At 30.1% G+C, this 15,002-nt stretch overlaps 1 protein-coding gene across 1 annotated transcript in view; it reads left to right on the top strand.

The window, feature by feature from the left end:
• The window catches only part of LOC112600881, a 45,417-nt gene extending 31,061 nt beyond the window's left edge, over positions 1 to 14,356 (top strand). The window contains exons 6-12 of the mRNA XM_025348200.1: positions 1,524 to 1,983; positions 6,552 to 6,797; positions 9,101 to 9,221; positions 9,788 to 9,967; positions 10,320 to 10,425; positions 11,780 to 12,570; positions 13,522 to 14,356. Coding sequence (XP_025203985.1) covers positions 1,524 to 1,983; positions 6,552 to 6,797; positions 9,101 to 9,221; positions 9,788 to 9,967; positions 10,320 to 10,425; positions 11,780 to 12,570; positions 13,522 to 13,750 — 2,133 coding nt within the window. The 3' untranslated portion in view covers positions 13,751 to 14,356. The remainder of the gene's footprint in view (positions 1 to 1,523; positions 1,984 to 6,551; positions 6,798 to 9,100; positions 9,222 to 9,787; positions 9,968 to 10,319; positions 10,426 to 11,779; positions 12,571 to 13,521) is intronic.
• The last annotated feature ends 646 nt before the right edge of the window (positions 14,357 to 15,002 follow it).

The following is a 15,002-nucleotide window of genomic DNA, read 5'->3' as shown; positions in this document are numbered from 1 at the left end:
AATAATTTTATGACCGAATCGGTACACGAACGTGAATCATCGGTCTTAATCGCTTAAATCGGGATAATCTTCACAGACGAAAAACATTACTACGACGAATGCGGTTTTTTTGTTCGTAGACGTCCCAATTAAGCCCTTGCGCCGATGACCCCGCGACACTATAACACATAATGATGTATTATAATTATATGTACCAACACTGCACTTGGCGTCATTGACCCAGTGGCGAGACTGTACGCTAGGAGAAGCTACTTCCGCGTGTTTCTGTTTACGTCGCGATATTTTATTATTATTATTGGAAAACGGACGACATCAATAGTACTGTGTTCGTGTGTGCGAGCTCGTAAACCGGTAGGTATATTATGGAGGCCATCGAGATTTACAAATTATTATTATTATTACTATTATGTCCACAAAAAATCTTTGAACCTGAAGTGGAATAAAATTAAAATACAAGTAAAATTCTAAGTTATACGCGCCAAAAACATAACGCTATAACAGGAAAACAGTATATTGAGCGTCTACTAAATTCCTCATAAGTATCAGAGATACAAATTCAACTCTTAACTAAATATACCTACAACCTACTAAATCTATTTAATTTGAATCTGCGATAATCTGAATAGAATTATGATAATTCGTAAGGCTAAGAAACCACATGGAATTGGAACAAAAATAAAAATAAATCTTTTTTTTTACAGTGATCATAATAATTATACTATGATTATTCAATAATACACCTACTTGTACCTATTATTTTAAATTTTGACTATCGATAAGCATTTAATAACCACCTTAGAGTACAATTGCAATATCACCTTTTTCTATGTGATATTAGGACTTAATGCATATATTTGTATATAACGATTCGTAAACATTCGGCACTATCAAAATTTAAAATTTCCAAAGTTAAGAGCCATCGCGTTAATGTTTTTTTGTCAAAAGTATAAATTTTGGAAGTGAGGAGAACATTAAAATGACGTTAATTCATATATTTTAAAACAATACTTACTGCCATCACTTCTTTACTATTTTTACTTAAGCATAGTGTTATAAAATGTATTTTCTATTTACTTATTATAAGGAATTTTTTTACGTCTATATAGTGACATAACTTTGAATAATGTATTTCAAAAAAGTTACAATACTAAACATACTTTTGGAAAGATGTTTTTAAAAATATCGCTAACGTAAAGAAAAATTCATTGTTCGCATGCCATTTTGAAATATATTTTTCTATCTTTAAATTATAATTTATATCTAGTATAAGTTAAAAATCATATTATATTTTTAGCTAAATTGCAATAGTCTTTATTAATTTGTGTTTTTTTTTTTTTTTTTTTTTATTGTTAGTCTACCCAGTTACTGTGATTTTTCACAGGCAAAATTCGTAAATTTAAAATATTACAGTAATTTTTCAATAGTTTTTTTAGAGGGGCTAAAAAATTAAATAGCTATAAGGTATGATAGAAGATTACCACAAATGGTTTCTAACCTTATATACTATTGCGTTTATGCTACAGGTCGATTGTAACGTCATCTGCGTAGACTGGGAAGCCGGGGCAATCATACCCAACTACGTTCGAGCCGCGGCCAATACCCGGCTGGTCGGCAAACAGGTGGCCATGCTGATCGCCGGTCTGGCGTCCAAAGCGAACCTTCCAGTGGAAAACGTGCACCTAATTGGTTTTAGCCTGGGTGCACATGCGGCTGGTTATGCCGGTGCCGAACTGAAGAATCTGAGTAGGATCACAGGCCTGGATCCTGCCGGACCGCTGTTCGAAAACCAGGACCCCAAGACCCGACTGGACTCGACAGATGCCAAGTTTGTAGACGTGATCCACTCCAATGGCGAGAACCTCATACTAGGAGGCTTGGGAGCTTGGCAGCCCATGGGCCACGTGGACTACTATCCGAACGGCGGCCGCATGCAGAAAGGCTGCTCCAACTTGTTCGTGGGTGCCGTCACCGACATAATTTGGTGTGAGTAATACCCATAAATTATTTTTGTAACATAATTTCCGTAGGATATCCGACTAGACAGTCATCTAGCGCATAAAAATCACGAGAATGACTAGTACGATTTAATCATCGAGCGGGTATATTATAATTTATAGCTATACACTTTTTATTATTAGGAAAAAACTATTATGACAAAATCATGTTTTTTACTATTATTATGCAACTTCTTTTAATTATTATCAAATCTAAAGAGAAAATATATACTAGATAATATTATCTTCTCTTAAAATTGAAATTCGCATGACAAATTATTTTAGATTTATTTTGCTTTAAAATTCAAATATCAGAAAACATTTGACATCTTGTTTGATACTGGATTTAATAATAAATTATTTTCTTCAGTTTTAGTCTAAACTCTATTGTGATGATAAATAATTCGTATTTATGGGTATCAGGCCTCAATGTTTTCATTGACTCTTATTTTTCTGATAGACAATCCGACAACACACCTTTATATGTATATGCATACCTCACTATCTGTCTTCAGACACTCAGCAATTAAGTTTTCAATACAAACATGTTTTAAAATTAATTTTATTTTTAGACAACTGAAAACCAATTTTTTTATCATTGTACTGTTCGGGCGTAGAATTTTATGAATACAATATACTCGTTCTGTATTACAAAAACATAACATTTATATATTATATATATTTTTATACGTGTTATGTAATTTACCATTAAAATTTAGTAAATAAAACAATTGATTTATATTACAGTGTGCGATTTATATATGCAGATAATAATTTACATTCATATTGCATATAGTCTCACAAAATTTTGATTACATCATAATTCATAACTTTATAAATAATATGTCTTGTAAGAATCACAGTCATTTAGTTATACTACTATTTAATGCAGTGTATACAATAATGCGTTAGTGCACGAGTGCACGTGTACAAACCAATATTATTGAAACAATATATAGATATATTCTTAAACGGGTTGCATTCCAGAAAACGAAACATCTTAAAAAAACACTCATACGATTAAACATTTTGGATCGTATTGGGGTTGACTGTTAACCGGTTCATCTTATTGGTATACCTGCCTTTTATATTTTATAATAAAATAATAATATATACATATACACCATGCAGTTAACAGCTACAGGTAGGGCTCTATGTTCGAATCTCGCAAAATATCGTGAAAATAATATATGAGCACAACCACCAGTCACCGCCAAATATTATTCGAATGTATTTTAAATTGGTTAATTTAAGATTCACTAGTTTTCGTATTAAGCAAAAACATTTATAATAATTATAATTATGTTTAACACTAGTGTAGGTTAAACAAGTATCGACGAGACTAATTCGATAATCATTTTTATTATAACGTGCCATAGATTTTTTTTTTATCGTCATTATTATTATTTTGCCATTGGTAAAAAAAAAAATTACACTTAATAAAAAAAACTCCAGAAGTTTATTATGCACAACAATTCTATATAGTTGTATGGGTTTTTATTAATATCTAATTATATCGTAAATGTTCTACAGTTGAGAATTTGTAAAAATTATTTTATCTACGACATAAAACCCATTGACCCGTATAATAATATAAAATATGTTAGGTAGGTACAAAACAAGCTGGCCGACTGAAACCTCGTTTTACGCGTTTTTTATGTAGACTTAATATGTTTTACTTGACAGTTTATTATAATAATTCTTAATGTATACTTAGGAACGTATATCTAGCTCGATGCACCATCACCACACGCAATGAAATATATGTGGATTGGTTTTTTCGCGTTTACCGTTACCATACTATGCTTACGCGTGTTTTAAATCCTTTCAATTTTTGTAAATATCATAAATATACTACCTATCTTTCTAGTCACTGAACAAAATCATAGCGTCTCGACTCCGTCGCACCTATATACATACATATCTAACTACAGCTGTGAAAGTTTTTTTTTAGTCAAATCCAAAAACCGATTGTATGTAAATATGCAATATTCAATGGGAGTTGTTCATAAGCACAGTTACGAGCTCACAACCGTTATATTTTCAATTTTGTACTCGTCCCAAATACTAATAAGTAATATCTTAAAATTTGACACAGATTACGTATAATCGTCTGCATCGAGCACGAATCATCAAATCGTCACGATTCTAAAAAAAAAAAAAAATCGTTAATGCCTATATGCAATGCAATATTACTATTCACTACCATTATTATACTATCATATTATTATTGTATATACACGAACACCAAATTTCATCATCAGACTCTAGTGTAATATACATATAACCAAACTGTGCAATGTTTATTTGACAAAATTTCTCTACGACAGTATTTAAATTATATTGCTCGGATTCGTTAAATACACCCATAACGAATCAGACTAAATTAATGGGTGCGTTCTGTGCCGACTATACCGCCAACAAACTCTTTCATTTTAATATCGTGTTAGATTTCAGTTATTATTTTTAGTCTTACGCCCAAATGTCACAACAAATACAACATGACCCTTAGCCAACATTATTCAGTTGCGTGTTTACTGACCACCAAATCTATAATCAATTATACGAGTATTTATTTCAGGCCATTGGTGAAATTTCTTAGATAATTTTCAGTAATGCTCAAATTCACCAGCTCGAAATTATAGATATAATCGCTTTTTTAGTTGTGAACGACTAATGATCCAATATCTATAAATTATATATTGTTATATAAAAATAACGTGACGTTAGTTAAATAAATAAAACAACAACAAAATAGTTGTGAACTCAAAAATATTGAATTATACAATACAACTTTTAATATGGTTATTGATTCCTAGGGAACTCGATGACATATAGTTATGTAAATGTTTGGTTATAAATATTTTATGACTATTATTTTATAATTATTATGTTGCATATAAATTTTAATATCACATTCGAAGTATTACATAAGAATAACATAATTGTTATGTATACGAAAAAATAATACTTACATATTACGTTTATGCTAAGCTTTATAACTGGTGTATAAAAACTATATATGACACATATTAAGTCCAAAATAGGACCATGATAAACATTTTTTTTCAAAAAGGTTACGGTGATTTAGCCACTATATTATAATAAAGTTTAGATTTTAATAAAATAATATAGATACACTTCATAATTTCCTATAAACACCAAGCGTACACTTTTGATTACTCGCTTATTTTTAACTAAATTTGTGCTGGACTAACTATTATCTTCTATCACTATCAAAAAAATATCTCAAATTACAATATCCCCATTAAAATATTCCATGATAAAATATCCCGCATAAATATTAATTAAAAAATGTAACCTTTATTATAAAATGTTATAATTATAAATATAATTACCATACTCTATCTAAAATAATGTATGTTGATCGTTATTTAGAAAACGGTAAAACATATCGCGTACTAACCATTTATAATTTATACTTGATACATTTTATAATATGAATTTTTGAATTGCTCATTTTTTTCGAAAAATTTTAAAATAGTTAGTCCTACGTTATAATATTATACGAATTAGTTTTTAAATGGAAATTATTTACATGGAATTTTATTGCTCAACAACTAATTTTAAATGATTAAAAATATTATTTAGCTTAAAAAAATTATGTTATATTTTATTTTATTTTTTGTATAATATTTTTGGATTATTATTATGATTGCAATTATTTATCATAGAATGAAAAGTCTAGCAATCGAGGAATATTTTGGTTTTGGAAATTTTATCGGAAATTTTATAGCTGGAATATTTTGACATATAATACGCTTAGGAATTTAAATTTTAAAGCCATCAGCGCCGATATTTGATGTTGAAATCGTTGATATCAGTGACCCATAATTAAATACTTCAGTTCTATACTTATATATAAGTAGAGTATAATGAAAGTATGAAATATATTCAGTAGTATATACTTACCCAATGGCTAAAATTCAATTTTAATTTTGCGTATATTTTTACATTTATTATAGTTTGTTAAAATTCATAATTTTGTCGTTTTCTTATGTTGTTTGTATTGCATGTTTGAAAACAAAATAAAGATAAATAAAATAACATGTTAATCACAAACAGTTTAATAATATGGTCTAAAAAATACTGTTTGAACTACAAAATTCCTTTTACATGCCAATAATTTGATAATTTTAATAATATAATTGATTTCACATGGCAAACTTTGGTGAAATGACACATTTCATACATGACCAAAAAAAAATACACCACCTTAAAATGTAAATAAAAACCTGTATAAGAAAAATACATTGTTATTCTAATATTAATATTGCCTAAAGAGTAAAGTGATTCAGGAATATAACCATTGTTAATATATAAATCTACATGTATAGTTTTTGTCTACAATTTTTACACTGTGCAGCTTAAATTAACAGGCGTACGTCAATGTTATAAAATTATCAATTTCTCAACATCACCTGCCTGCCAGTCTTATTAACAATGCCCAATCAATTTCATCATCACCGACCACATAACATAATAACTTGTTGTTTCGACAGTATATTTTATAATATAATATTCGTTGGATTTCAGCTGCGCCTGAAGTATACGGCAGAAGCCTGTGCAATCACCGAAGGGCGTATAAGTTCTTCACAGATAGCGTTTCGCCCAGCTGCGCGTTCCCGGCCGTACCTTGCGAATCGTATGAGAAGTTTTTGGAAGGTGAATGCTTCCCGTGCAAAGATAAATCCAAGTGCGGCAATATGGGATACCATTCGGACAAGTCTCCGGGTCGCGGGAAAATGTATCTGCTGACCAGGGATGAGGAACCATTTTGTGGTAAATATTATCATATTATATTATTATACATCGTTGTATAACATTTACGATAAGTACATATCTATATTATAAAGTTCGTTATCGAGAAATGCACGCGCATGCCGATCTCACCATCATCAGTTGTGGAATCCGTGGCCGTCCGTTAAATTGGTAAAGGTGGACGCATTTATTAGTTAAAAATGTATGTGGAAGTAAAAGTAAATAATCTTTTTTAGCTTTTTGATGTTTAGCTAGTTAATAATTTTCTTATATACTTGAAAACTTAACTACTTTAATTGACTGTTTATATACATTTATATTTTTCAGTTGATTTAAAAATAATCCACCAAGTTAATATTAAAAAAAAATGTCTATATTAATTATTACTATATACAGTATACACTATACACAGTATTCAATAACAATTATCTATTGCTATGATTTATACTATATTTTTATACCGATCCAAATTCCACATACTAATTAAAAAAGTAGATTTTTATTTTAAATTAAGTAAAGGTGGTATTTTTTTTCCATATTAATTCTAAAGTTAGTGAGTTAAATTTATGATTTTTTTAACTATTAATATTTACTTACACGCCTTTGCAAATCGGACAACCACTATGATATACTTTACCAATATAATACAACCACGGTCATTACGTTTATCCATGTAGCAACAACAATAACGCTGAAATTCCTTGTCAATTACAATACCATGGTAAAATAACTACTTGTAAAAGATCCACAGCCAAATATAGTCGAATCGTGTATATATAAAGTCAAGTATAGGTCGTTGTGTTATGAGACGTGTGATTGATTAATATAAATTATAATATTATAATAACAAACGATTGATACATCGATATAGAAATATTTAATCGTGTTATTGTGTACCAGTAAAAAATATGATCTATATACGTATCAAAATAATAAACATAGTATGACTAAATAAATCGTGTTACGACGTGATACGATCCAAGCTAAACATCAGTACTATCGACAATCGGCGCACCGCGTGTTGGTTTTGCATGTTACATCTAATATAATAATTTTTGACACCCACCCGTGACGAATATTCGTTAAATGGGTTTTTTGTTTGCAACAAAATAGACGAATTTTATACGGAGATGAGAGAATAAGAGATTATAAAACTTATATAATAATATAATATATAATACAATATTATTATCCTCTTTGGATTATTATTTTATGAGTTTAATGTGTTAAACAAAGGATTAATATGTCAATTATGTCATATTATTATATTAAAAATTGTTTGTTTTAATTCACAGTTTCTATACCTATAAATAGGTATATATTTTGAATATAAAATGCATACAATGGAAAACATAATAATATGGACGTATTTTATGCACAGATTTCAAGACTGTTTCAAAACCCGAACTAAAAGTTTAATTTTGATATTTTTGTGATAATTGATAATTTCAGTTTAATGGTAAAATGTACTAAGTAGGTACACATAATCAGTTCAATTTCAATATAAAAGTTATGTCTTCTTATTTTGTATATTTGTATACGAAACGGTTATCTTCGTTTGATTATTGACCTTAAATACTCACAATCTATAAAAATATCTCATTAAAACTGTACAAAACTACGTATTTTTTATAATAATTTTGTTGTACTTACAGAAAAAGCTTAAAAAAAAACTTCAAACACTGCTTGATATTAAAATAATACATTTGATTATATTAACCAAATTAATTATTTTATTTTCATCGCGAAAAAAAACTATTACTTACAACTTCTCATTGTATAAAATATATACTTTTTTTTTTATATATAGTTAAGTATAGGTAAATAGAGGAAGTGATAAAACATTTACGGTATGCTTAAATTAATGTTGAAAATATATAATATTATGTTGAATTATAATATCATGTGTTAAGTCTACACTAATGTAAACAATTTTTATATTTTTTCGTGCTTTAATTAGTATAAATTATTTGATTCGGTTAATTTATTAGAACTTCTGTTAGTTGTATAAACAATTCTGATACAACGATTAATTATACATACATTTATAAACATATTAAAAACAAGTTTCTGAAAGATTTTTTAAAATGCGATCTAAGTCGTTCCTATCTAGTCTATAGTGTAATGGAAAAATCACAAATCGTGTCACTCGCTTTCAAGTACAGGAAACACGAAAAATACGATTTTTTAAACTAGTATTGTAAATTTGACTTAAATTTTTTGATTTTTTAAGAACGCTGGCATATTATAATAAACTATCATGAATTAAATTATTAAATTATTCAACAAAAAACTTTTTTTTTTATTTCCTCACAATTATTTAGCACACCAATACATAGTCAAAATCTACAACTCTCCTAGTGCGTTGCCTGTGGTCAGCTATGGAAAAATACAAATCGTTCTCTTTGGTCAACTTGATATAAACGAAACATTTACCATCACGAAGTAAGTACCAACGTCCAATAAATAAATATTGTACATACCTATAATAATATGCGTTTTTTTCTATATGCATACGATAATAATCAATAAATAAGTATCTAAACAGAAAAAAAATCGATAGCGTGTTTGATTTTACGATTTACTACCTATGAATCTCACATATTTTCATATTTTTATAAGTCACAAGCATAAAATAGCTTATAAATCAAATACTATGGGCTTAGTTATGTGTACATTTGCTTTTATACTGGATTGTATCTAATATTATCTCCACCATATTCAAAATTACACGGTGTATGCACATTCCTAGAATGGGCCAGTAATTTATAACAACTGATTACTGGTAGTGATTCTGGATATGTTCACTAGTATAATATGATCTAAGGTCTTACCTTACCCCGCCTTCTTAGTAGCATCTGTTTCTGAGAACCTATTAAAAAAAAAAAAAAAGAATGGATCAAACACAATGCTATATTAAAATATACTTGCAAAAATACTTTCAATGTTTCCAATATTTTTATACCTTGGATAATCAGTAACAGCATTTTCGTGTATTGTAATTATCGTAGCAAAGACGATGCAGCGCTGTCGGTGGGTGAAACGATGAAAAAGATCATCGTGCCACATCCCGCGCTACAGGGCTTTAGTCGAGTTCAAATCACGTACACCGCCTACAAAGGATGGCTGTCAAATGGGCTTTCCAAATGGAGCATTGATAAGTTCATACTTACCGACAGTTACGGCAATAGGTAATAAACAACAACATCACATCTGTTTAAAGAAAATAGTGATATGATATTAAAAATGAATGATATAAAATGTAATTTTGAAAAACAACTCAAATTCTGACTAATAAGTACGTAAATTCACAAAAAAATATTGTATTAACAACCAATTTATAACTGTCCTAAGACAATTACTTTCAAGGTGGTGTACTAGCAAACTTGCTTTGACTATAATAAAGTGTCTTAAGGTTATTTGTTAGTTTTAAATTCAAAATATTCAACATTAATCAATATCTGATTTGTTTTTCTCTGAATTCTTTAATATAATATAATTTATGATCTCCCTTGGTTTAACGTTGTTTTAAATTATCTACAGCCAATCCGTTTGCCAGAGGGGCCTGGTTATGCAGTCGGAAGTGCCCGTCGTGTTGCCTCTATATCCGGGCGATTGCAACCTACCTGAACTGATGCTACAGATTAACGTAAGGAAACAAAGACAAGTATTATTAATATAGTTTTATGATCGTAAGACTTTTCAAACGATCATTATCATTTGTCTCCCATCACTATTATTGGTAGACATTATCGTTTAGCAAGAACTCTACAATGTTGAATAGATAATACGAGTATATTATCATTAATATTTTTAAGACTACGTAATAGTGTTTGACACAACATAATATGATTTCCTGTACTTACCTACTATAATTGCTGTAGGGTTCGGTTGTTTTTTTTTTCAAATTATCGAAACAAGTTTAAGATAATATTATGAATTATTTAATATTTCCTTAAAGATTAATAACACGTAACAAACTAACAACGTGAATTATTTCAAATTTAAATTAACATAAATTTATTCTAAATGATCAAATGTTTCGTTTAGAAACAAAAAAAATAATATTAGTATATTATTACTAACAAAAATAAATGTCTTTTTTGTACAAGAGTATATTATTAAAAAGATAACATTTTTTTTTTTTTCATGCAAAACTTAGATTTAAAGTGTTTAAAACATAAAAATGCACCAGGTCCAGTAATAATGAAACATAACTTTATCAAAATATAAAATGTATCCACAATCAAAATTTTCGGAAACGTCATAATTTATAATGCACTTTTTACAACACCGTGGTAATATAAAGAATTATTATTATACCTTGTAACATTTGTTATACATTCGCGAACTTAAAACAATGCAGACGCATCACGTTTTAATCTTGTCACCGATAATAAACAAACCGATCGCGTTAATGTTCATCACACAAAATTTAACAAAAGTTTTTTAGAAAATTAAATTCGAAAGTTGTGAATGTGTAATTTTAAAATGTTGACCAGTTACTTACTAATTTTCAATGATACATTCATTTACAAAACTAATATATATTGACTATATTATATAGTCATATTGCCAGTCTTAAATCTGAGAAACGAAAGAAAAACACGGATTTTTCAAAAATATCCATCGTCGCAGTATTTTTGAGAACGAATAAGAAATAATCAAGCTCTAATTTACATTAACGGTTAATAACGAGACGCAATTTATAGCGAACCATCTTACAAAAAAAAAAAAAACTATCCAGTTAATTTCGGCACTAAGTGACCGTTAACATTTAAAAGAAAAAAAACAGTACTCAGAAAACTATGCTAGATAAAGATTAAGGTTATATTTTTTTCATATTAATATTTAATATAATTTTCGGACTACCGTTTTTGTCGATAAATCGTAACGGTTAGGTCGAGTGCCAAATTCAACCGAACGAATAATTTATAAATTATATATACATACCTAATGATTATACGAGTACGTTATCATAACAAGACTGACAATCGTTTCAGGGCGGCGACATCAGCGACAAGACGGACTTGATACACGGCGGCCAATCGGAAGAGTACGGCCAACAGCACATCAACGACACGTCCACCATGCACCTGTCAGTTGGCGGCACCGGAGGCGACATAGACCTGACTGCTCCCGGTGACCTGGCCGCCGCCGCGGCCGGATCAGCCGGGCTGAGCGCCACGCTGGGCGTAGGCATCAAGGAGTACATGAACGTGCCATGGATGCCATTGGTGGACATCGAGGCGGGACCGGCCGGTAACAGCCTGGACCCGTCGTCGGACAGGCGTGAACAGTCGGGCCGCGGGTTCTCGGCCACCGGGACCGCAGGTGGCCGGGCGGGAAACAAGACGACCACCGACAGCGGCGACGCCGTTGGCGGTGCACCGACAGTTCGTCCCGCCGCAGAATCGGAAGATCAGTTCCCGTACGACGAGGCGGTGCAGGCGACCGGCGGCAGAGTGGGCGCCGGAAACGAAACGGCCGGAGAGATCCGCGAACCCGTGCTGCGGCCAAAGAGCCGGTTCCGCATGTACCGGATGCCAGACGGTAGCTCAGCCGCCGCCATTGCCAGTGGTGCCGGTAACGGAACGTCGTCATCGTTACCGACGCACCAAAACGGTAACGCGTCGTCCTCGGCCACGGCCGAACGGTCGTTCATCGTCCACCTGTTGCCGCAAAGACTGATGAACATGATAGAACAAGCCGAGAGGTACGCCCGGATGGCGTTCTCGCCGTTCATGTGGCCGACTAAAGAACGTGCGCAACGGGCGCTCAAGCAATTCCCAAGGTCAGTATAATAAATATAAATTAACGATATTAATAATGGATAAGTTACAAGAAAGTTCACTCTGCAAAGGTGCTGGATTCTCATTTACTAAACGCATTTTAAAACAACGTGACTTGCTTAGAGTTTCATTTTTTAGTGTGCAAGAATAATTTCGTGACCTTTTTGTTTTTTTTTTTTTTTTTTTGGTACCTATTTTTCAAACACAACAAGCATATGATAAACTTTGTGATATTTTAAGGTATTATGTTGTTCAACTTTTATAATTCAACAAATTTTAAACAAAATATTGCAACAAATATTTTTTTTCTCCGTTTATTTTGAATTTTTTTCTAAAACAATATATTATCATACTAGTTGTTTTTGCATGAATTTTCCCGTGGAAAATTAAATGCCCATAGATATACTTACCTCTTCTAATGTAAACTATGCCGATTTTTAACACAGTCATTCGGGTTGTTTTGAACAAATATAAAATATAAGTCTAAAATGATATCTAATTATAACAAGTATTTTATTTTCTGTTACTTTCAAAAATTGATAGTTTTTCGTGAAGTAACTACTTCTTTTGACATTCATGTGCTGACAAATAAAAAGTAAGTGATCAAAAGTAGTTTATGAAAATTGATTGAAAATTATGAATTTGCACATGGGTCATCCGTTTTAGGTCTTTGATTTTATATCACGATATTAAATTTATTAATTATTAAAAAAAATTCAATAATCATGAGCCAAAAAAATATTTCCGTGTGAATTCTAAAGTGTACATCCTCAGAAATAAGATTACCTACCTATATACTTATTTTTAGTACCATGATTGGGATAGATTTTCTTGAGGATCACTTATACACACATCCGCACACAAACATTGTCTTATATTAAGATTACGATTAATAATTCTTACAGTAACAATAATTACTATCTGACCTTAATATCATTATTGAATGTTTTCAGGTTTTTGTTCAACGATAACAAAACGTCCGAACAAGTTGTCAACGTTCAACACGATGAAAGCCCCAAAAGGTACATTCCGCTGACGTTCGGAAGCGATCGTCTAGACGAGCAAACGCAACAGTCAGGTGGACGAGCGATGCTAATAGAAGCAAGAATTGTGCCGGCAATGACCGATGACAGCCCGATCGTCGAAGAAGACTTAGACTTATCCAAAGAAGACATTAGATAAAATCCCGCTAAAATTTAGTCCATAGTTTAAAATAGTTATAATTTTTCATGTACTATGTGTGTGCGTATGATAAGTAGTATAACGATATGCACGCCAAAACAAGTATTAATTTGTGTATACAAACGTATACATAATATTGCATTAAACGTGTGTGCTTATTTATTTATCATGTATGATGTAAATATTAGCTTAGAGATTCCGATTTCGTCTAAAAGCTCAACTATATTGTGGAATAAAACAAAAATACGTAACGAATCGTATAATTTTAGTTCCTAAAAATTGTTGAAAATTCAAAATTCAAAAAATTAAATCATAGAGTGTCCATTTATAATTTTTTTATTGTACCTACTGTAAATACCATGTGTGCGAATCAATATTTCAGTAGTACCTACTCACTCATTGACGGCTATAATATTATAATGTAAAGGTTACAATTGTTTGTATATAATATTATAAGCCTTACGGGTTCACATCGAAATCGATAACCCTAATGAAATATTTATTTATATCATTTAGTTATTAATTATTTATATTTTAAGAAATTTAAATTATAATGAGAATTTTCGACGATTACTTTGTATGGTAAACTATTTTCCAAACACAGTTAAACGTCCAAATTATTTAAATGTTAAAATAAGTATTTAAAATATATGTTTATGTGTTTAATAAAATATAATACATACAATAATATAATAAATCGAATTGTTTTTGATATTTTATTATTACGTTCTTCATCACTTTATATTATTGGTATTACGTTCTTCAAACACTTTATATTATTGGTATTAATAACAAAAGCAAGTTCCTATTCCAAATCACCTAACGACTATGGTTTTATAATGTTAATAATTTTACAAGGCTGTGCACACAGATTATAAGTAAGCACCTGCCAACTAGACCTAGTCACATATTTAGCCTACCTACAGCTCTATAACTTATGAAACAATTTTTTCGGCATTTATAGAAAAAAATAGTAAACATTTAAATTTAAGGTGTTCATAAATAGATCGAAAGAAGCCAGAAGATTTTGAACATTTTATTTTGTGTAGAAAATACTAGTATAAACATTTTTTTTTAAATATAAAGTACATACGATAATTATCTATAAAATAGATAAAAAAAAATAATAATAAAATAATATAAATATAGAAAATAATTTTAAATATAATTTTGGAATTATCAAATATATATAATAACGTGAAAATCAATCTGAAGTTGACGAAAAATATAAATTTGATTTTACAATTTTTTT

This window comes from Melanaphis sacchari, unplaced genomic scaffold (genome assembly GCF_002803265.2).
Source record: "Melanaphis sacchari strain LSU unplaced genomic scaffold, SCAv2.0 Contig73_pilon_pilon, whole genome shotgun sequence".
Lineage (NCBI taxonomy): Eukaryota > Metazoa > Arthropoda > Insecta > Hemiptera > Aphididae > Melanaphis > Melanaphis sacchari.
This window is presented reverse-complemented; position numbering and strand designations above follow the sequence as displayed.